We start from the raw sequence: 15,227 nt of genomic DNA on the forward strand, positions 1-15,227 counted from the left end.
GAGTTAAACTCTTAATTATATACCTGGAGATGGAGGAGAAAGAATGAAACCAAAATCTTAATGAATTAGAGTGAGTGATAAAAGAGGCCTTGAAGTGATATATTAATGTAAAATTAATACTGATTTAAATATTTTAAATCAATCGACTTAAGAAGAAATCAAAGAGACGAACCCATCTTGTTTCAAGTGAAGAGACAAAAACAAAACACCTTTTGTTGAACTGAAAAGGTCTTTTTGTACAGCTATACAAAAGGTATTTATCCACATTCAAATTTTAAATTGAAAAAAAAAAAAAAGTAGCATTTATGCATATATTTTAAAAAAAAACAGCAGCCGGCAAAATGGAAAAAGAGGACGTCGTGTCCATGATGTGGGTCAGCCGGCCCATCATGGATTGGACGAATTGGGCCCAGTATGTATAACTTATTATAACACTTTTTTTCCTTTGAAATCTTAGATCCTAATCTCAATTCCCCAATTTTATCTTGGGGGTACTTGAATGAAAATTAAATTATAATTTTAAAAATAATTTCATGATATATGAAGTAAATATATGGACGAATTCATCTCATTTACAAAAAAAATGTTTTTAAAAAGTATTTTAATTATATCCAAACACTTTCTTAATTTTTCAAGGTAATCCGGTATTACTCCTTGCATCAATGACTTGGCAACTGGTCATATTCAATGAACCACGTGGCAATCAGCAAAGGTTGAAGCATCATATTAAATGAACCACGTGGCACTAGCTATATCGTACATATTATTACATCAATTTTATTTTTGATATATACATATAATTAATCAGAAAGTTGCTGTTAATTCTTACTTATCATTTGTTATTTATTTTTAATTACAATAATTTTTTCGGTAACAAAAAAGTGTTTAGTTTATTAATTATATTCATATACTCCTCCGGTCCTAATTATAAGACCCAATTGACTTATTTGAGGAGATTAAGGAAGTAAGTTAAGTTGATTATTTATAATAAATAAGTGTTGTTATTCCTAAAATATCCTTGCTAATTAAGTATATTGGCTAAAACTATCATTATTAGAAGGATTATCTTGGAAAAAAATGCATAAATATAAGAGAGAAAATGGATTGGGTCTTATAATTAGGACCAAATAAAAAGTCAAATTGGATCTTATAATAAGAACCGGAGGAGTATAATATAGTTGGTTATGATGAGCAAAATGTACTAAGCATTGCAATTAGCTCCATACTTAAGTTCACACTGGCTATAAACGACCAAAATCCATCTTAATTTTACTTCTAAAATAAACAAAGTTGATAAATATTTCAACACTTATAGTCGTGTGCACCATACTATTGGCCACTATATACAAACGCATAACTTTTGATTTCCATAAGAAAAAAAATAACTACGAGTAATGTTGAAACCAAAAAAAACAAATAATACTGCTCTCCTTGACTATTCAGATAATAATTAAGTTCAATGAGAAATTAAACATAATTTTCTCTAGAAATAAAAACAAAACAAAAACAACAAAAAAAAGCCCCTCAAAATGGAGCTCCAAAACATGCACTAGTATATTAAAGAAATCAGATCAACTTTTCAGAATTCAGACTGAAACGAACAAGCCTCTTCTCATCAATTCATCGATCCCTTATTAGTAGGAAGAGGAACAATGCCATCGTGCAAAGGATTGGGACCCGAAGGAACAAGCCTCTGCATGTTATAGTTCACGTTTGAATGAGGGGATTCAGGTGATTTCTCATTATTCGGACCTGCACCAACAAAACAAGTCTCTTAAGAAAAAACAATACTTTGATCATAAGTTAACATAGAAAAATAAATAACAAAGACTAGCGTGTGTAGCACTTCATGAGAGATTCGCAAAATTTAATATTCATTTCAGAATTTAAACCTGAAGGAACAAGCCTCTTCATGTTATAGTTCATGTTTGAATGTGGCGACTCAGGTGATTTCTCTTGATTTGGACCTGCACCAACAAAACAAGTCTCTTAAAAAAAAACAACACTTTGATCATAAGTTAACATAGAAAAATGAACAACAAAGACTAGTGTGTGTGTGTGTGTCTAGCACTTCAGAATTTAATTAAACCTGAAGGAACAAGCCTCTTCACGCCATAGTTGACATAAGGACCATAGATGGCTGAAACAGAAGAAGACGGTTTCTGAAAAGCTTGTTCAGGGTTAGAAGAACCAGAAGGAACGAAGCTTGAGAGAATTAGACGATCGCTCGCCACAAGGGAGACGAAGAGAAAAGAGACAGCACAAAATAGACTTATCTTTGAGCTTTCCATCTTCCTCTGTATAGCCCTAGCTACTGCGTTTGAATGCCAAGCAATATCAATGTTTTCATTGTTTTTGTATCGCATATATAGGGCCATGATCACTAATTTCTTCGAGGCCAAGAATATTCTCTTAATATTTATTTAGTCATAATAATGATTTACGGATTAAAGATTTGATGTCTCGGCAATTAATTAGGGTGTGGCTATGATCCCAGAAATTATTTTGTAATAAATAATTGAAGATTTGAATATATGTGTTGAATCAATATATGATATCAAACTGAAGGAAGTGTATATTTAGTTTTTTAATTTTATATAAAATTTCAGTTTTGTTTTTTAATTTTAAAAAGTATGTTTTTAGTCTTTTAATTTTAAAACTGTTAGTTTTAAATGATAATTTTTTTTATAAAAATTATGATTATTAATTAAAATTAATATGTTAGTATTTATGAATATTTTATCAACATTCAAAATCTCACTATCATATTTTTTTATTAGTAATTTTAAGGATAAAATATTAAAAATATATTTTTTTAAGTCAAGAGACTAAATTAAAATTTTATGTAAAATCAAAAGACTAAAAACATACTTTAACTCATCATATTCAAGTGAAATATTATACTATACGTGTCTTTATTTATATGAGAGACAAAAGATGTCTAAAAGCTCTCTGTCTCATTCTTTTTGTTGACCATATCAATTAATTCTATTAGTGGATCCATTGTCATAATTAGTTTCATATAATTATTTTTCAATTACAAGGATTATTGAGTTTGATTGTCAAATTTGATTGATTATCGTATTTATTTAGATTTTAATTCTTTTATTTTATGCTTTATAACAAAATCACGGGAATAGTTTTTCAAAATATATTGTTGAATCTCAATAGTGTGATATTCGTCGGGGACATAAATGTATTGTCAATAATTTCTATAACTTTCAAATTCACCATGATTGAGCAAGATTTCCTTTAATTGATTCAAAATTTTCCATTACTTTTCTAAAATAATCAAAAGCCGATAATATAAGTTGAGTTTGAAAATTCAACCCACCAAAAAGTAATTATCTTTATGTTAGTAGACTAATTATGTAAAATAGATGTTCGGGGTTAATTATTAACTTTATAAAAATATAGAAACAATTTAAATTTAATTTATAAAAGTTTGTAATTAAATTTGAAAATAAAAAAATTTAAAAATGTAGAGAGAGAGAAAGTGGGTTGACAAGCGACCCATTCATAGCGGGCTGGGTTGAAATTTTTTCAACGTCAAGCTGCGACGAGGCGGGCTAAACCAACCCGTTCATATTTTTCTTGTTGGTTTCATGCAATTTTATTGGAGTTGATTTGGAAATTATTGACAAAGATTATTTTTTGGTCAAAGAATTCAGATATTGTTAAAGGTCAAGTCAAGAATCAATTTCTGGAAACTAATTATTTATATTTTTTTATTCTTTGAGTATTTTTATAATTTTATCAAGGGTTCCTGTGGGAGTAAATTTGTTCTTTTAATATCATCTAAAAGTTTGGAGGCACTTTATACCACGGAATACGTCCCCTTCTTCATATTTTTCTTGTTGGTTTCTTGCAATTTCAGTAATATAATGGAGAACTATTTTTCTTGGTGTGACCATTCACAAATCATGATCCTAAGCTGTAATAAGAGTAAAACGAGAAAAATAAAGTTAAATGAACTCAATTAATTTTGTGGATGAGTGAGGTTAATTTAGGTGATTGGTTTGTGATTGATTGCGGTGTGTTTCAGGTTTAACTCGAGTTAGTCATACAGTTTTAATTTAGATTTTCCTTAATTAATTTTGTCATTAAACCCTTATTTCTTTTAAAGAAATTTTCATTCAAGTAGCTAAATAATTGATTCTAAAAGAGGCCACTATGTTACACTCGACTCTACTACAAATTTTAATTTTATATTAATTTGGACAATACTTAGGCCATCAAACTCATTAAAACCATGCTCCTTTAAAGCCTTTCTTCTCATCTTATTTCATTACTATTTTTCCACACTAGCACACACAGTTCAATTTTATCAGAACACGTAGATTACCAGATATTTTTTTAGCAGAAAACAGACGCCAAAATAAACATAGAGCTACCACCTAATTACAATGTAAAGCCTCCCCCCCCCCCACCCCCCGGGGTACCAACTTCAAGTGTTTCATTAATTGAGATTTATGCCAACATGTCTGAACTGAGTATATATTAAACGCAGTGCAAGCGCTGAAAAACGACACCAACTCGAACCCCATTTCCAGCTGCATCCATGTTTTCCCAAACTTCATCACCGATAAGAGACTGAAAATCCCACTCATGATGGTGAATACCCAAATAGCACTTCTTCTGTTGAACTTGCCAATCAATACGATGGTTAAAAGAGACGATGGCAGCTCCGATAAAGCATTGAACGTCACACTCAAATACAGATCAAACGACAGCGTTCCGAGACCCAGTGGCATCCCGTGATAAACCGCGCCAATACCAAAACCCAGCAACATAACAGCTAAGATCCTTCTTGAAGCCCATTGCCTCAAAACCTTCAGTGCCGAGTATAAATTCATGTTATCATCCGAACTTTCCTCGGTCTCAAACACTTCACAAATGGCTAAATTCAATGAGCTTTGAGATATTGATGCGATGCATCTTAGTGTATCGATGGCTTCCTCTTTCCTTCCTCTTAAGAGGAACCACCTAGGAGATTCGTGTACGAGGAGTTTTACTAACACACAGTATAATATTGTTGGGATGGATGTGTATATATAGAGGTTTCTCCATGAGGAGTTTCGGTTTAAGTATGCCATGGCCGGGAGTGAGAGGAAGCCAAGAGTGAAGCACAAGAATCCCATGACACCCACCTGGCCTCGCCACTGCTTTCCGACGAGCTCGTAGGCGAGGACGAGGGCGGAGGTACTGATGGTGGCTCTACCAAAACCAGAGAGAAACCTGAGACAAGAATAGACCCAAACGTTTGGAGAGTAGGCTGCGAGCAATGAAGAGAGGGACATGAAGAGACAAGAATGGAAGAGCATGTTCTTGCGGCCCAAGGACGTATCAGCGAGAGTGGATAGTGCAAAACCGCCGACGAGGCTGCCGATGAAGAAGGAGGAGGATGGGAGGCCCGTGAGTATGGGGTCGTCCTCAAGATTTAAGTTCCACTCGGAGATGATGGAATAGTAAGAGGAGCCGCCGTGGTGGGCGGGGGAGGACGGTGGGGGTTGGGCGTCAGTAAAGACAGTGATGAAAATTTGGTGGGCATCGAAAATCCAAGCGAAGGAAATGTGAAGGGGTTGGAGGAACTGGGAAGGGGTGAATCCTGATAAGCAACGTTCCATTGTGGAGCCCAGAGATGGAAGGTGTTTCTCAGGCTGTGGAACTTCAGATTCATCGGTAGATTTGGATTGGGAAAGAAGAGGGGTTGAATGTGAATTGGCCATTAATGTGGAAGTGAGTTCGAAGAACTTTTGATCTGAATGGTCTGAAGAAGAAGGTTGCTATATATGTATGCATGCTCGGGAGCAAAACTGTCCTCTGTATTTGTTTTTTTCATAAAAAAGGTTAATGAATTATTGGGGGTCTAATACAGAGATTTTTCCTTGGGGCTATGGGACCGTATAGAGATTCCGAAAGGCACGGAACGAGCGAGAACATGAATGAGTGAGGACCAAAAAACTTATAAGACACGTTTTATAGTGTATGATTTAAAATTAAATTTGATGTAATATTTGGAAGATTAAATTTTTATTTTTATTTCTATATTATGCCAACCGAAAATAGTCCAAAATAGTTTCAACTTTCATAATTAGTGTGGATCTCGCAAGATGCATTGTTAAAACTTAGAAGTTTTATAAATAAAAGAGATTTGCAAACGAAATAGACACTGATTATGATAAAATTAAATTTCCATCAGAAATTTAAATTGTATGGTAATATAGAATGTGAGTAAATAAATAATACTTAATTATTTTTTAACAGAGCAAAAGACTGTATGGTTCAAAATGTCAGGTTAAAATAATGAGCATTTTATCTCAACTCATATTAGCCCAAGTTAAAGAGTTGTTTTTTTAATGCCCAACTAAGTTATTGCAATTTAATTTTTAAAATGTTTAGTATGAAGTGAGCATAATTTAGAGTCGTTTTTTCATACACATAATTTATAATACAAAGATTACAATATACTTTTCCGGTCCTTAATATAGGACCCAATTGTTGAGTTGGTTTTGATCCTAAATATAAAACTCATTTCTCATATTTATCAATTTTCTCTAAATTAATCCTATAGATACTCCCTCAACCATAATTAAGTAGAAGAGGAAGATGGGTATTAAGAAAGATGATTATGGTGTTTTAGAAAAAACGTGTTACATTTCTTATAATTAACTAATTTACCTAACTTTCTTAATCTAATCAAATTAGTTAAATGGGTCTTATATTAAGAACCGGAGAAGTATAATTTTTTTTGCCAACTTAATTGAACTATATATATACATAGGATTTATTTCTTCTTCTTCCCTTGGTCGTTGGTGGACTAAAAATATAAGTTAAAAGATAGTTATAATACTTAAGTATGTAAAGAATTTGTAGAGTTTCAAATTCGTTCTTAACAAAAGTCAGTGCTATAGTAATTATAATGAACCAATTACTTATAAAGTTCAATTGTATAGAAGGGCAAAATAAATGGCACAAAAAGAAGAAGGGAAAAATAATAAAACAAATAATAATTAGTTTATGTAATGGTTGGGCCCATATATTCTCGTTTAAACTTATTAAGTAATGGGGTCCAAGTATACTGAATAATTAATTTATCAATACCAAAAAAAAATAAATAAATTAAAACTAGTTGGTTGGCAAAAAATAATAAATTAATTAAAATTAGTTGGATTCAATAAATATATTATCAATATTAATTTTTTTAAAAATATTTTTATTTAATCATTCACTAGTTACTTTTAATAATTAATTTAATTAATAACGAACAATTTGAATAACTACGGTTGATGAGAGGGTGTTTTATTTTTAGAAATAAGATGACGAGAAATTTTACAGGTAATCTTTAAAGATTTGCAGAGTTTTATTACAGATGTCATTTTCCTTAAACATTTTTCATTTCCATTAAATTGATGAACAAAAAAACAACACTATTTTGCATGGGGCGAGGTAAACCACTGTGATTATGGGCATCTGAAGGCTAAACTGCAAACAAGAAGTAAAATTGAATTTAATTACAATGAGAATGAGGGAAAAAAAAAAAAAGGATACATTGCTGAATCAGCATCAACAGGTATAGTTATCGGAAAGGAGCTGAGCGCTTTCTTCTGAAGATAAAAGATGTTGTGTATGATATATATTATATCTAGTTGTCAATTTTAGATTTTTTTTAAATTATAATTTAATATTGACACAAAATATTTGCAAATTGCGCAAAGGGAGAACATATTTGCAAGTCCATTAGATTTTGAATTATGTCCTTATAATTTTATTTCTTTTTATTGAATCCTTATAGTTAATTGTTAAATTTACAAGTCCTTCCGTTACTAATATTGCAAGCGCTGTTAACCCACAATGACAGGAGATGATCTGGCAGTGTGCTCTCTCTCCCCTCCCCTGAGTTTGTGTCTCTCTCTGCATCACCTTTCTCTCTCATCTGTTAAAGCTAACTACAATGAGCTCAATGACACCCAAAATGAGTGAAGAAGGATTGCCTCTTCGACTGATCCTACTCCTCATCAACATGAGCACACTGCTTTTATGTTGTTATAAGTTCGATTACGTGAAGACGGAGTATAGTGAGGATTGGCGTTCAGCGTTGCACCCATGGCAATTTTTTCGGTGAACTCCTATGGCTGCATTCATTAGCCTGCTGCTTCTTTGTCTTTTGTTATAGATAAGCAAGATTTAATGAATTCAGATCTCAGAGGAAACTAATTGCCATAATTATATATATCATGGATCATGAAAATATGATAAACATGAAACTCACCAAAACGCGATGCTGCTGGCTCAAGTAGACTAGAATCAGAGCGATATGAAAGGAGGTTATATATGTGCCAGAAATATTATTACAAGTGAAGAAAAAAGCCTAAGATGCCGAAAAAATTTCATCAATTCCTCCCATAAGACTCTGATCAAAGCTTCTTTGTTTTGATATAACAGCATAGAAGCAGTGTTCCATGTTGATGAGGAGTAATATTAGTTGAAGAGGTAGTCCTTCTTCACTCCTGGGTGTCATCGAGCTCATTGTGGTTAGCTTTAACAGATGAAAGAGAAAGGTGATGTAGAGAGAGACACAAACTCGAGGGAGGGGAGGGAGAGTGCACTGCTAGATCATCTTCTGCTATTGTGGGTTAACGGCGTTTGCAGCGTTAGTGACAGAAGGACTTGTAAATTTAACAAAATTAACTACAATGATTCATAAAGAGAAATAAAACTATAAGAATCTAATTCAAATCTGATCAAACTATAAGGACTTATAATATATTTTCCCTTGCGCAAATGGCTACAAATTATTTGTCTTAAAATTTAAATACTCTTAACTTTACTCGTATTAAAGAGAGTGGAAAACAGATCGCATTCAAGGAGCAATGAAGAAATAGTGAATTTGAATTAAATTAAATTCCCTCTTAGTAATTTGAAATAAGAATAAAATTAAAAACGATAATTAATAACTATCTAAATTTATAGGACGCTTCAAATATATTTTATTAAACAAAAAATTTAAATCTTATTAATTCTATCTTAAAATTTAATAACTTTTAAATTTTATCTTCGTTTGATGCATGCATATATACATGTACTTTTCAAAACAAAAATAGTTTGCACAATTAGAAAGAAAGTTTATTTATTTATTTAATAAATAAATTTAATGAGATAATTTATACGAAAGATTGGAAAAAAAAAAAACTCTCTTTATATTGTAAATTGTAAATCTGGCCGAGGGTTGCCTCTTGGTGGCTTCACATTGGAAACCGGCAACGCCTTTGTTTCATGCTGCACTTTCTCTCCCAAACACTCCCAACTCATCCCAGATACTACTTTTGATCTCATTTATAAACTATAAACGGTGTTGTATAATTATGACATGAAGTAGTATAAACAATTTATAATTTTACTGAAAAAATAATTTATAACTAATTTATATATACTAATAAAAAGAGTTATAAGTATTAAATTTGTCATAAATTTTTATTGATTTTAAATTACTATTCAGCTTAACTAAACTAATCATATGAATATTGTCTCATTATCTAAACTAGAGGCTAAACGACAACATTTGAGACTCAGTGGCAATGGCGCCTTCCAGATTCCAGAATGAAGTAAGCCACGCCAGTCCCACAATCCATGGACGTTAACAGCTAAGATTCTTCTCGAAGCCCATTGCTTCTGCACTAAAATATTCAGCGCCAGCCAGTGGGTGGTCCCCTAGCTATCTAATCCGTCACATTTAAATGAGATTTTGAGTCCGGCATTAATATATTTGCATATGATTTAAATTGTATAATACTCCTCCGATCCTAATTAAAGACTCAATTGATTTATTTGAGGAGATTAAGAAAGTAAGTTAAGTTGGTTATTTATAATAAATAAGTGTTGTCATTCCTAAAATATCCTTGCTAATTAAGTATATTGGCTAAAACTATCATTATTAGAAGGATTATCTTGAGAAAAAAATGAATAAATATAAGAGACAAAATGGATTGAGGTCTTATAATTAGGACCAAATAAAAAGTCAAATGAGTCTTTTATAATAAGCCGAGGAGTAATAATAATAATAATATATCATATGAGCTTATATCATCTGTCTTTGTCAGACAGTTTAGAGAGATGGCCAAAAATTCAATGTCCTTGGAGAGTGGAGACGATGCTGCGGTCGTGTGAGGCATCGTGATGTACTGACAGCTTTGTCTTTATCCTCTATCAGTGGGGTGAAAATTGGCCAGGAATCAGGATCAGTGAAGGACTTTCGGCTTGAACAGTACTTGGTCTAGTCTTCAAGATAGAAATAGGTTTATGACTTTTTTAAAGCTATTTATCTAACGGTTCAGACTTGAGTTTTCATTAGAAGCGTGTTAAATCTGTGAGATCTGATCTGCTCTGCTCTTTTTATTTGTCATAATTTTAATTTTAATTTTATATTTATATCCAGTTTTATTTTTAATTTTAACATATAATCATAACTTATTTTTAATAATATTAATTATAGTTAAGATTTAAAATAATACCTATGACATTACAATTTAAATAAAAAATAATATTAAAAAATTATTATGTAGTATGTATATTTTTTTTTTTACTAATCCATGTATTTTTTTTATTATGTATTTGGAAAATTTTAAATTACAAATATTTTTAACAGGTTCAAATCAAATTAGAATTAGGCTGCAATAAAGCTCATGACAACCTAAAAGTCAAACTCTAGTTGACTTGTTATTAGACAAGCCTAGTCTGTTAAAACAAAACCCGACGATCTCCATCTCTTTTAAGTTCCTTCTAGTAGTGTTCGGGTTTAACTTTTAAATACAGGGAGAATTGTAATGAAATCTAAAAAAGAAATTTGACTGTTCTCAAGTCTGATAAACATAAAATTACAAGTTTTAATGTAAAAAATGATAACTAATTTATATTACTCAATTGGAAACCTTCTTATAATTAAATTCTTTCCTTCAGACCTCGTGATAATTTTTTCTTAAATATAAGTAATTTAAATAGTTATTAATGATTTTTTTTTGGTTCTATTTAATTTTTGTTGAGAGAGAGAGAGGAGGGGTGAACTACCATACTCATTTCTTCCAAGTGCTTATTGGATTGCCGTTTTGTTAAGTGATAGCATCGTTAAGCGTGAACAGAACGGCATTGGCTACCAAAGCTGACAAGTTCTAATATAGAAAGTGATAACTAATTTACATTACTCAATTGGAAACCTTCTGGTAATTAAATTCTTCCTTAAGACCTTATGATAATTTTTTCTTAAATATAAGTGACTTAAATAGTTATTAATGATATTTTTTATTTTTCGTTCCATTTAATTTTTGTTGAGAGAGAGAGAGAGAGAAGAGAGGTGAAGTACCACACCCATTTCTTCCAAGTGCTTATTGGATTGTCGTTTGTTACGTGATAGCATCGTTAAGCGTGAACAGAACGGCATTGGCTACCAAAGCCAATGGAATGGATCATCCTGATTTTGCCACAACGTTATTCGCTAAAAATAAAAAAGAAAAAATCATTAATAGGTATAGACAGTCAAATAATATTTGCAGGCCTTACGCCAGCCACAAATGACGGCTCTGTTTCGCTGCAAGTAACGCATAATGGCAAGATTCCTCTTACCATACCAAACCTTCCAATGCGTTTTTGCAGTAACTTACGAAAATAATCTTTCTCCTCTTCCAATCTACCAACTCACCGTCTAAATCATCACAGCGAATGGATCGGATACACCATATATATATATAAAATATATATTTAAGCAAACCTCTGCCTCCTCCCCGCTGCAACCAGCACCGGACTGACCGCCCCACCCAGCACCAATGCCTGCCTAGCCATTGCCAACGCCGAGTTCCGTACGCATGTCGGGAATAGCTCCGTCGTATATAACAAGTATATATTAAAGGCAGTGCAAGCACAGAAAAACGACACCGACTCAAATCCAATTTCCAGCTCCATCCATGTTTTCCCAAACTCCATCACCGACAAGAGACTGAAAATCCCACTCATGATGGTGAATACCCAAATAGCACTTCTTCTCTTGAACTTGCCAATCAATATGAAGGTTAACAGAGAAGATGGCAGCTCAGATAAAGCGTTGAACGCCACACTCAAATACAGATCAAACGACAGCGTTCCAAGACCTAGTGGCATCCCATAATAAACAACCCCAATACCAAAACCCATCAACATAACAGCGAAGATCCTTCTTGATGCCCACTTTCTCTGCATCAAAACCTTCAGTGCTGAGTATAAATTCATATTATCATTTGAACTTTCCTCAGCCTCAGACACTTTAGAAACGGCTAAATTTAATGAGCTTTGAGATATGGATGCGATGCATCGTAGCGTATTAACGGCTTCCTCTTTCATTCCTCGTACAAGAAGCCACCTAGGAGATTCCCTTACGAGGAATTTTACTAACACACAATAGAATATTGTTGGGATGGATGTGTATTTATAGAGGTTTCTCCACGAGGAGTTTCGGTTTAGTATGCCATGGCCGGGAGTGAGAGAAAGCCGAAAGTGAAGCAGAAGAATCCCATGACACCCACCTGCCGCGCCACCGCTTTCCGACGACCTCAGTGGCGAGGACGAGGGCAGAGGTACCTATGGTGGCTCTGCCAAAACCAGAGAGAAACTTGAGACAAGAATAGACCCAAAGGTTGGGAGAAAAGGAGGCGAAGAATGAAGAGAGAGACATCACAAGACAAGAATAGAACAGCATGTTCTTGCGGCCCAAGGACGTATCAGCGAGAGTAGACAGGGCAAGCCCGCCGATGAGGCAGCCCATGAAGAAGGAGGAGGCCGGGAGGCCCGTAAGTATGGGGTCCTCTGGATTTAAGCCCCACTCCAAGATGATGGAGGAGTACGACGAGCCGCCGTGGCGGGCTGGGGATGACGTTGGGGGTTGGGCGTCGGTGAAGACGGTGATGAAAGTTTGCTGCGCATCGAAGATCCAAGCGAAGGAGACGAGAAGGGCTTGGAACTGGGAGAGATTGAATTCTGATAGGCAACGTTCGATTGTGGATCCTGGAGATGGAAGGCGGCTCCCTGCTGGCCGTGGAAGTTCAGATTCATCGGTGGATCTGGATTGAGAAAGAAGAGGTGTGGAATTTAAATCCGCCATTAATCTCGATGTGAGCTCCAGGAAATTTTGATCCGAGATTGAGAGGCTTAACGAGCATAACGTTGCTTATATGTGCATTCCAGTATGCAAACATGACATTTTTGTAAAATAAAGAAATAAAGACTAAAAGATGCATTTAGTTTTTAGTCTTTTAGCTATAATTCTTTAATGATGATTTTTTTATAATAATTATGATTATTTTAAAAATAAAATTAATATGTTAAAATTTAATAATATTTTTTAATATTTAAGGGTTTGATATCACCAGTTTTTATTTAATGATTTATGAATAAGAAAACTAAAATTTCATTTTTTAAATTCAAAAATTTAAAATGAAATTTTGTGTAAATTTAAAAGACGGCAAATATACTTTACCCATAATAAAAAGCTTAACGAATGACTGGAAGCCTCTAGAGAGCTTTCCTTTGGGCTGAGGGCCGCACTGAGATCTAGAAAGGCTTTGGAACGATCGAGAAACACGAATGAGGATAAATTGATTAAAAAAATCGTGATTTAAAATTTAGGAGAAATTATAAAAAAAACTTTAGAATTGTAAAAAGAGAAACCACATTGAAGGTATTTATACTTTCTCTTCATTTTTAATTTGGTATCTATGTGTTTTTTTTCCTTTAATTAAACATTTAATTTTATCTTTTTAGCAACATTAGCTCTTATAACTTTGTTCTATTGATATTTTTAGTCTCTACATAAGGATTAATGATGTTAATAGAGGAAAAAAATAAAGATTTAGTTAAGAAAAAAAACACATAGGTACCAAATTGAAAATTGAAAAAAAGTATAGGTGCCTCCAATATAGTTTTCCCTTGTAAAAATGCAGATAAGGACCATTGACAACTTCACCTTGATTTTGACAACTTCATGACATATTATTATTGTCAAAACTCAAAGTAAAGTTGTCAAATGTCCCTATTTGTGTTTTTATAATTCTAAGATTTTTTTTGTAATTTTCCCTAAAATTTAAGTTTGATGTGATATGAAAAGGATGATTAATGTATAAAGGGGTTGGCGAAAGAAATAGCATTATATATGGTTATGGGTCTATGCACAGCAAAAGGCACTGGACAATTAAAGGTCTCACTCAATTTATTATTTGGGGAAAAAAAAAAACTCTTACAGTAGCTCCCAGTTAGCTAGTTCCAAGTTTAATTGTGATCCACGTGGGCGTCCTGCAAATAATTCTAGAAAAATCATAAGCCACTTCTTCTCTCTCTGAATTTTTTTTAAAAACAAAATGCAAGACCATTGCTCGCCTCGCTGTTTATTTAAAAAAAAAACTTATTTTTCTTTATATTATATTTTTTTGCTAAATGTGCAGTTTTACTCTTAATTTTGATTCTCAAGTGCATCTAATATTTTTAGTAGCACAGTTTTACCCATAATTTTTTTATAAAAAATATCATATGTAAAACTGCACAGAAAATGAGTAAAATTGCACCAATAAAAATGTTGGGCACAACTCAAAAATAATATTATGGATAAAATTACATTTATACTCTATATTTTCCCGATCAATAATAACTTTGGTTTAACAAGCATATGATCACATTTATAAAACACTTTCAAACAAAGACTAACGGTAAACTTTAATTAAAATGCATTAAATGACCACTTTTAAGAAAAAGTTTTTAAGTCAATAATTTATATGAAAAATTCATATCTACATTAATCTTATAAGAATTTATTTTATTTTATTAAAACAAGGATGCAATAGCCTAATTATGAGTAACTTTACATAAAAATGCGAAAAAAAGAAAGGACATTCTTTTGGCATTTAAAATATTAATAGGCACGATGTTTCACCAAAAATTAAAAAATATTAAATCCCAGTAGTTATGTCGTAAGATTTAATGACTTATCAATATTTTATCAGTATTTAATTAATCACTTAAAAAAAGTAACAACCCACACATACAGACCAATAAAAATGGGATAAGATTATATATTTACATACAAATTTAATAAGATACTTATATATGTAAAATATTTTTAATTAAAAGAATTTCCTCTCTCACGTTTCATGTATGTCATGGTCACCTCAATTAGAATTAATACGCATGGGATCAGGGATAGTAGTATAATTGAC

The 15,227-nt window shown here is 32.5% G+C and overlaps 1 protein-coding gene and 1 pseudogene across 1 annotated transcript; both read right to left on the bottom strand.

The window, feature by feature from the left end:
- Positions 1-1,615: 1,615 nt before the first annotated feature.
- LOC114757721 (organic cation/carnitine transporter 3-like) lies at positions 1,616-5,729 on the bottom strand. The gene is made up of 4 exons (XM_028946795.1): positions 4,481-5,729; positions 2,090-2,314; positions 1,893-1,967; positions 1,616-1,752 (listed from the first exon to the last, which is right to left on the bottom strand). Exons 1-4 carry the CDS (start codon positions 5,727-5,729, stop codon positions 1,616-1,618), a joined length of 1,686 nt encoding a protein of 561 aa, XP_028802628.1.
- Positions 5,730-11,751: 6,022 nt separating this feature from the next.
- On the bottom strand, positions 11,752-13,140 carry LOC114757730 (organic cation/carnitine transporter 3-like; annotated as a pseudogene).
- Positions 13,141-15,227: the final 2,087 nt, after the last annotated feature.

This window comes from Neltuma alba, unplaced genomic scaffold, assembly GCF_004799145.2.
Source record: "Neltuma alba isolate B1F8T4 unplaced genomic scaffold, ASM479914v2 tig00001497_pilon, whole genome shotgun sequence".
NCBI classification, from domain to species: domain Eukaryota; kingdom Viridiplantae; phylum Streptophyta; class Magnoliopsida; order Fabales; family Fabaceae; genus Neltuma; species Neltuma alba.

Bases quoted from the DNA above. Each gene is read 5' to 3' on its own strand.
- LOC114757721 (XM_028946795.1), bottom strand. From the start codon at position 5,729: ATGGCCAATTCACATTCAACCCCTCTTCTTTCCCAATCCAAATCTACC. The intron at 2,315-4,480 runs GTTGGCATAAAT...ATTCAAACGCAG, and splicing joins TATATACTCAGTTCAGACAT to TAGCTAGGGCTATACAGAGG. The intron at 1,753-1,892 runs GTTTAAATTCTG...TTGTTGGTGCAG, and splicing joins GAAGAGGCTTGTTCCTTCAG to GTCCGAATAATGAGAAATCA.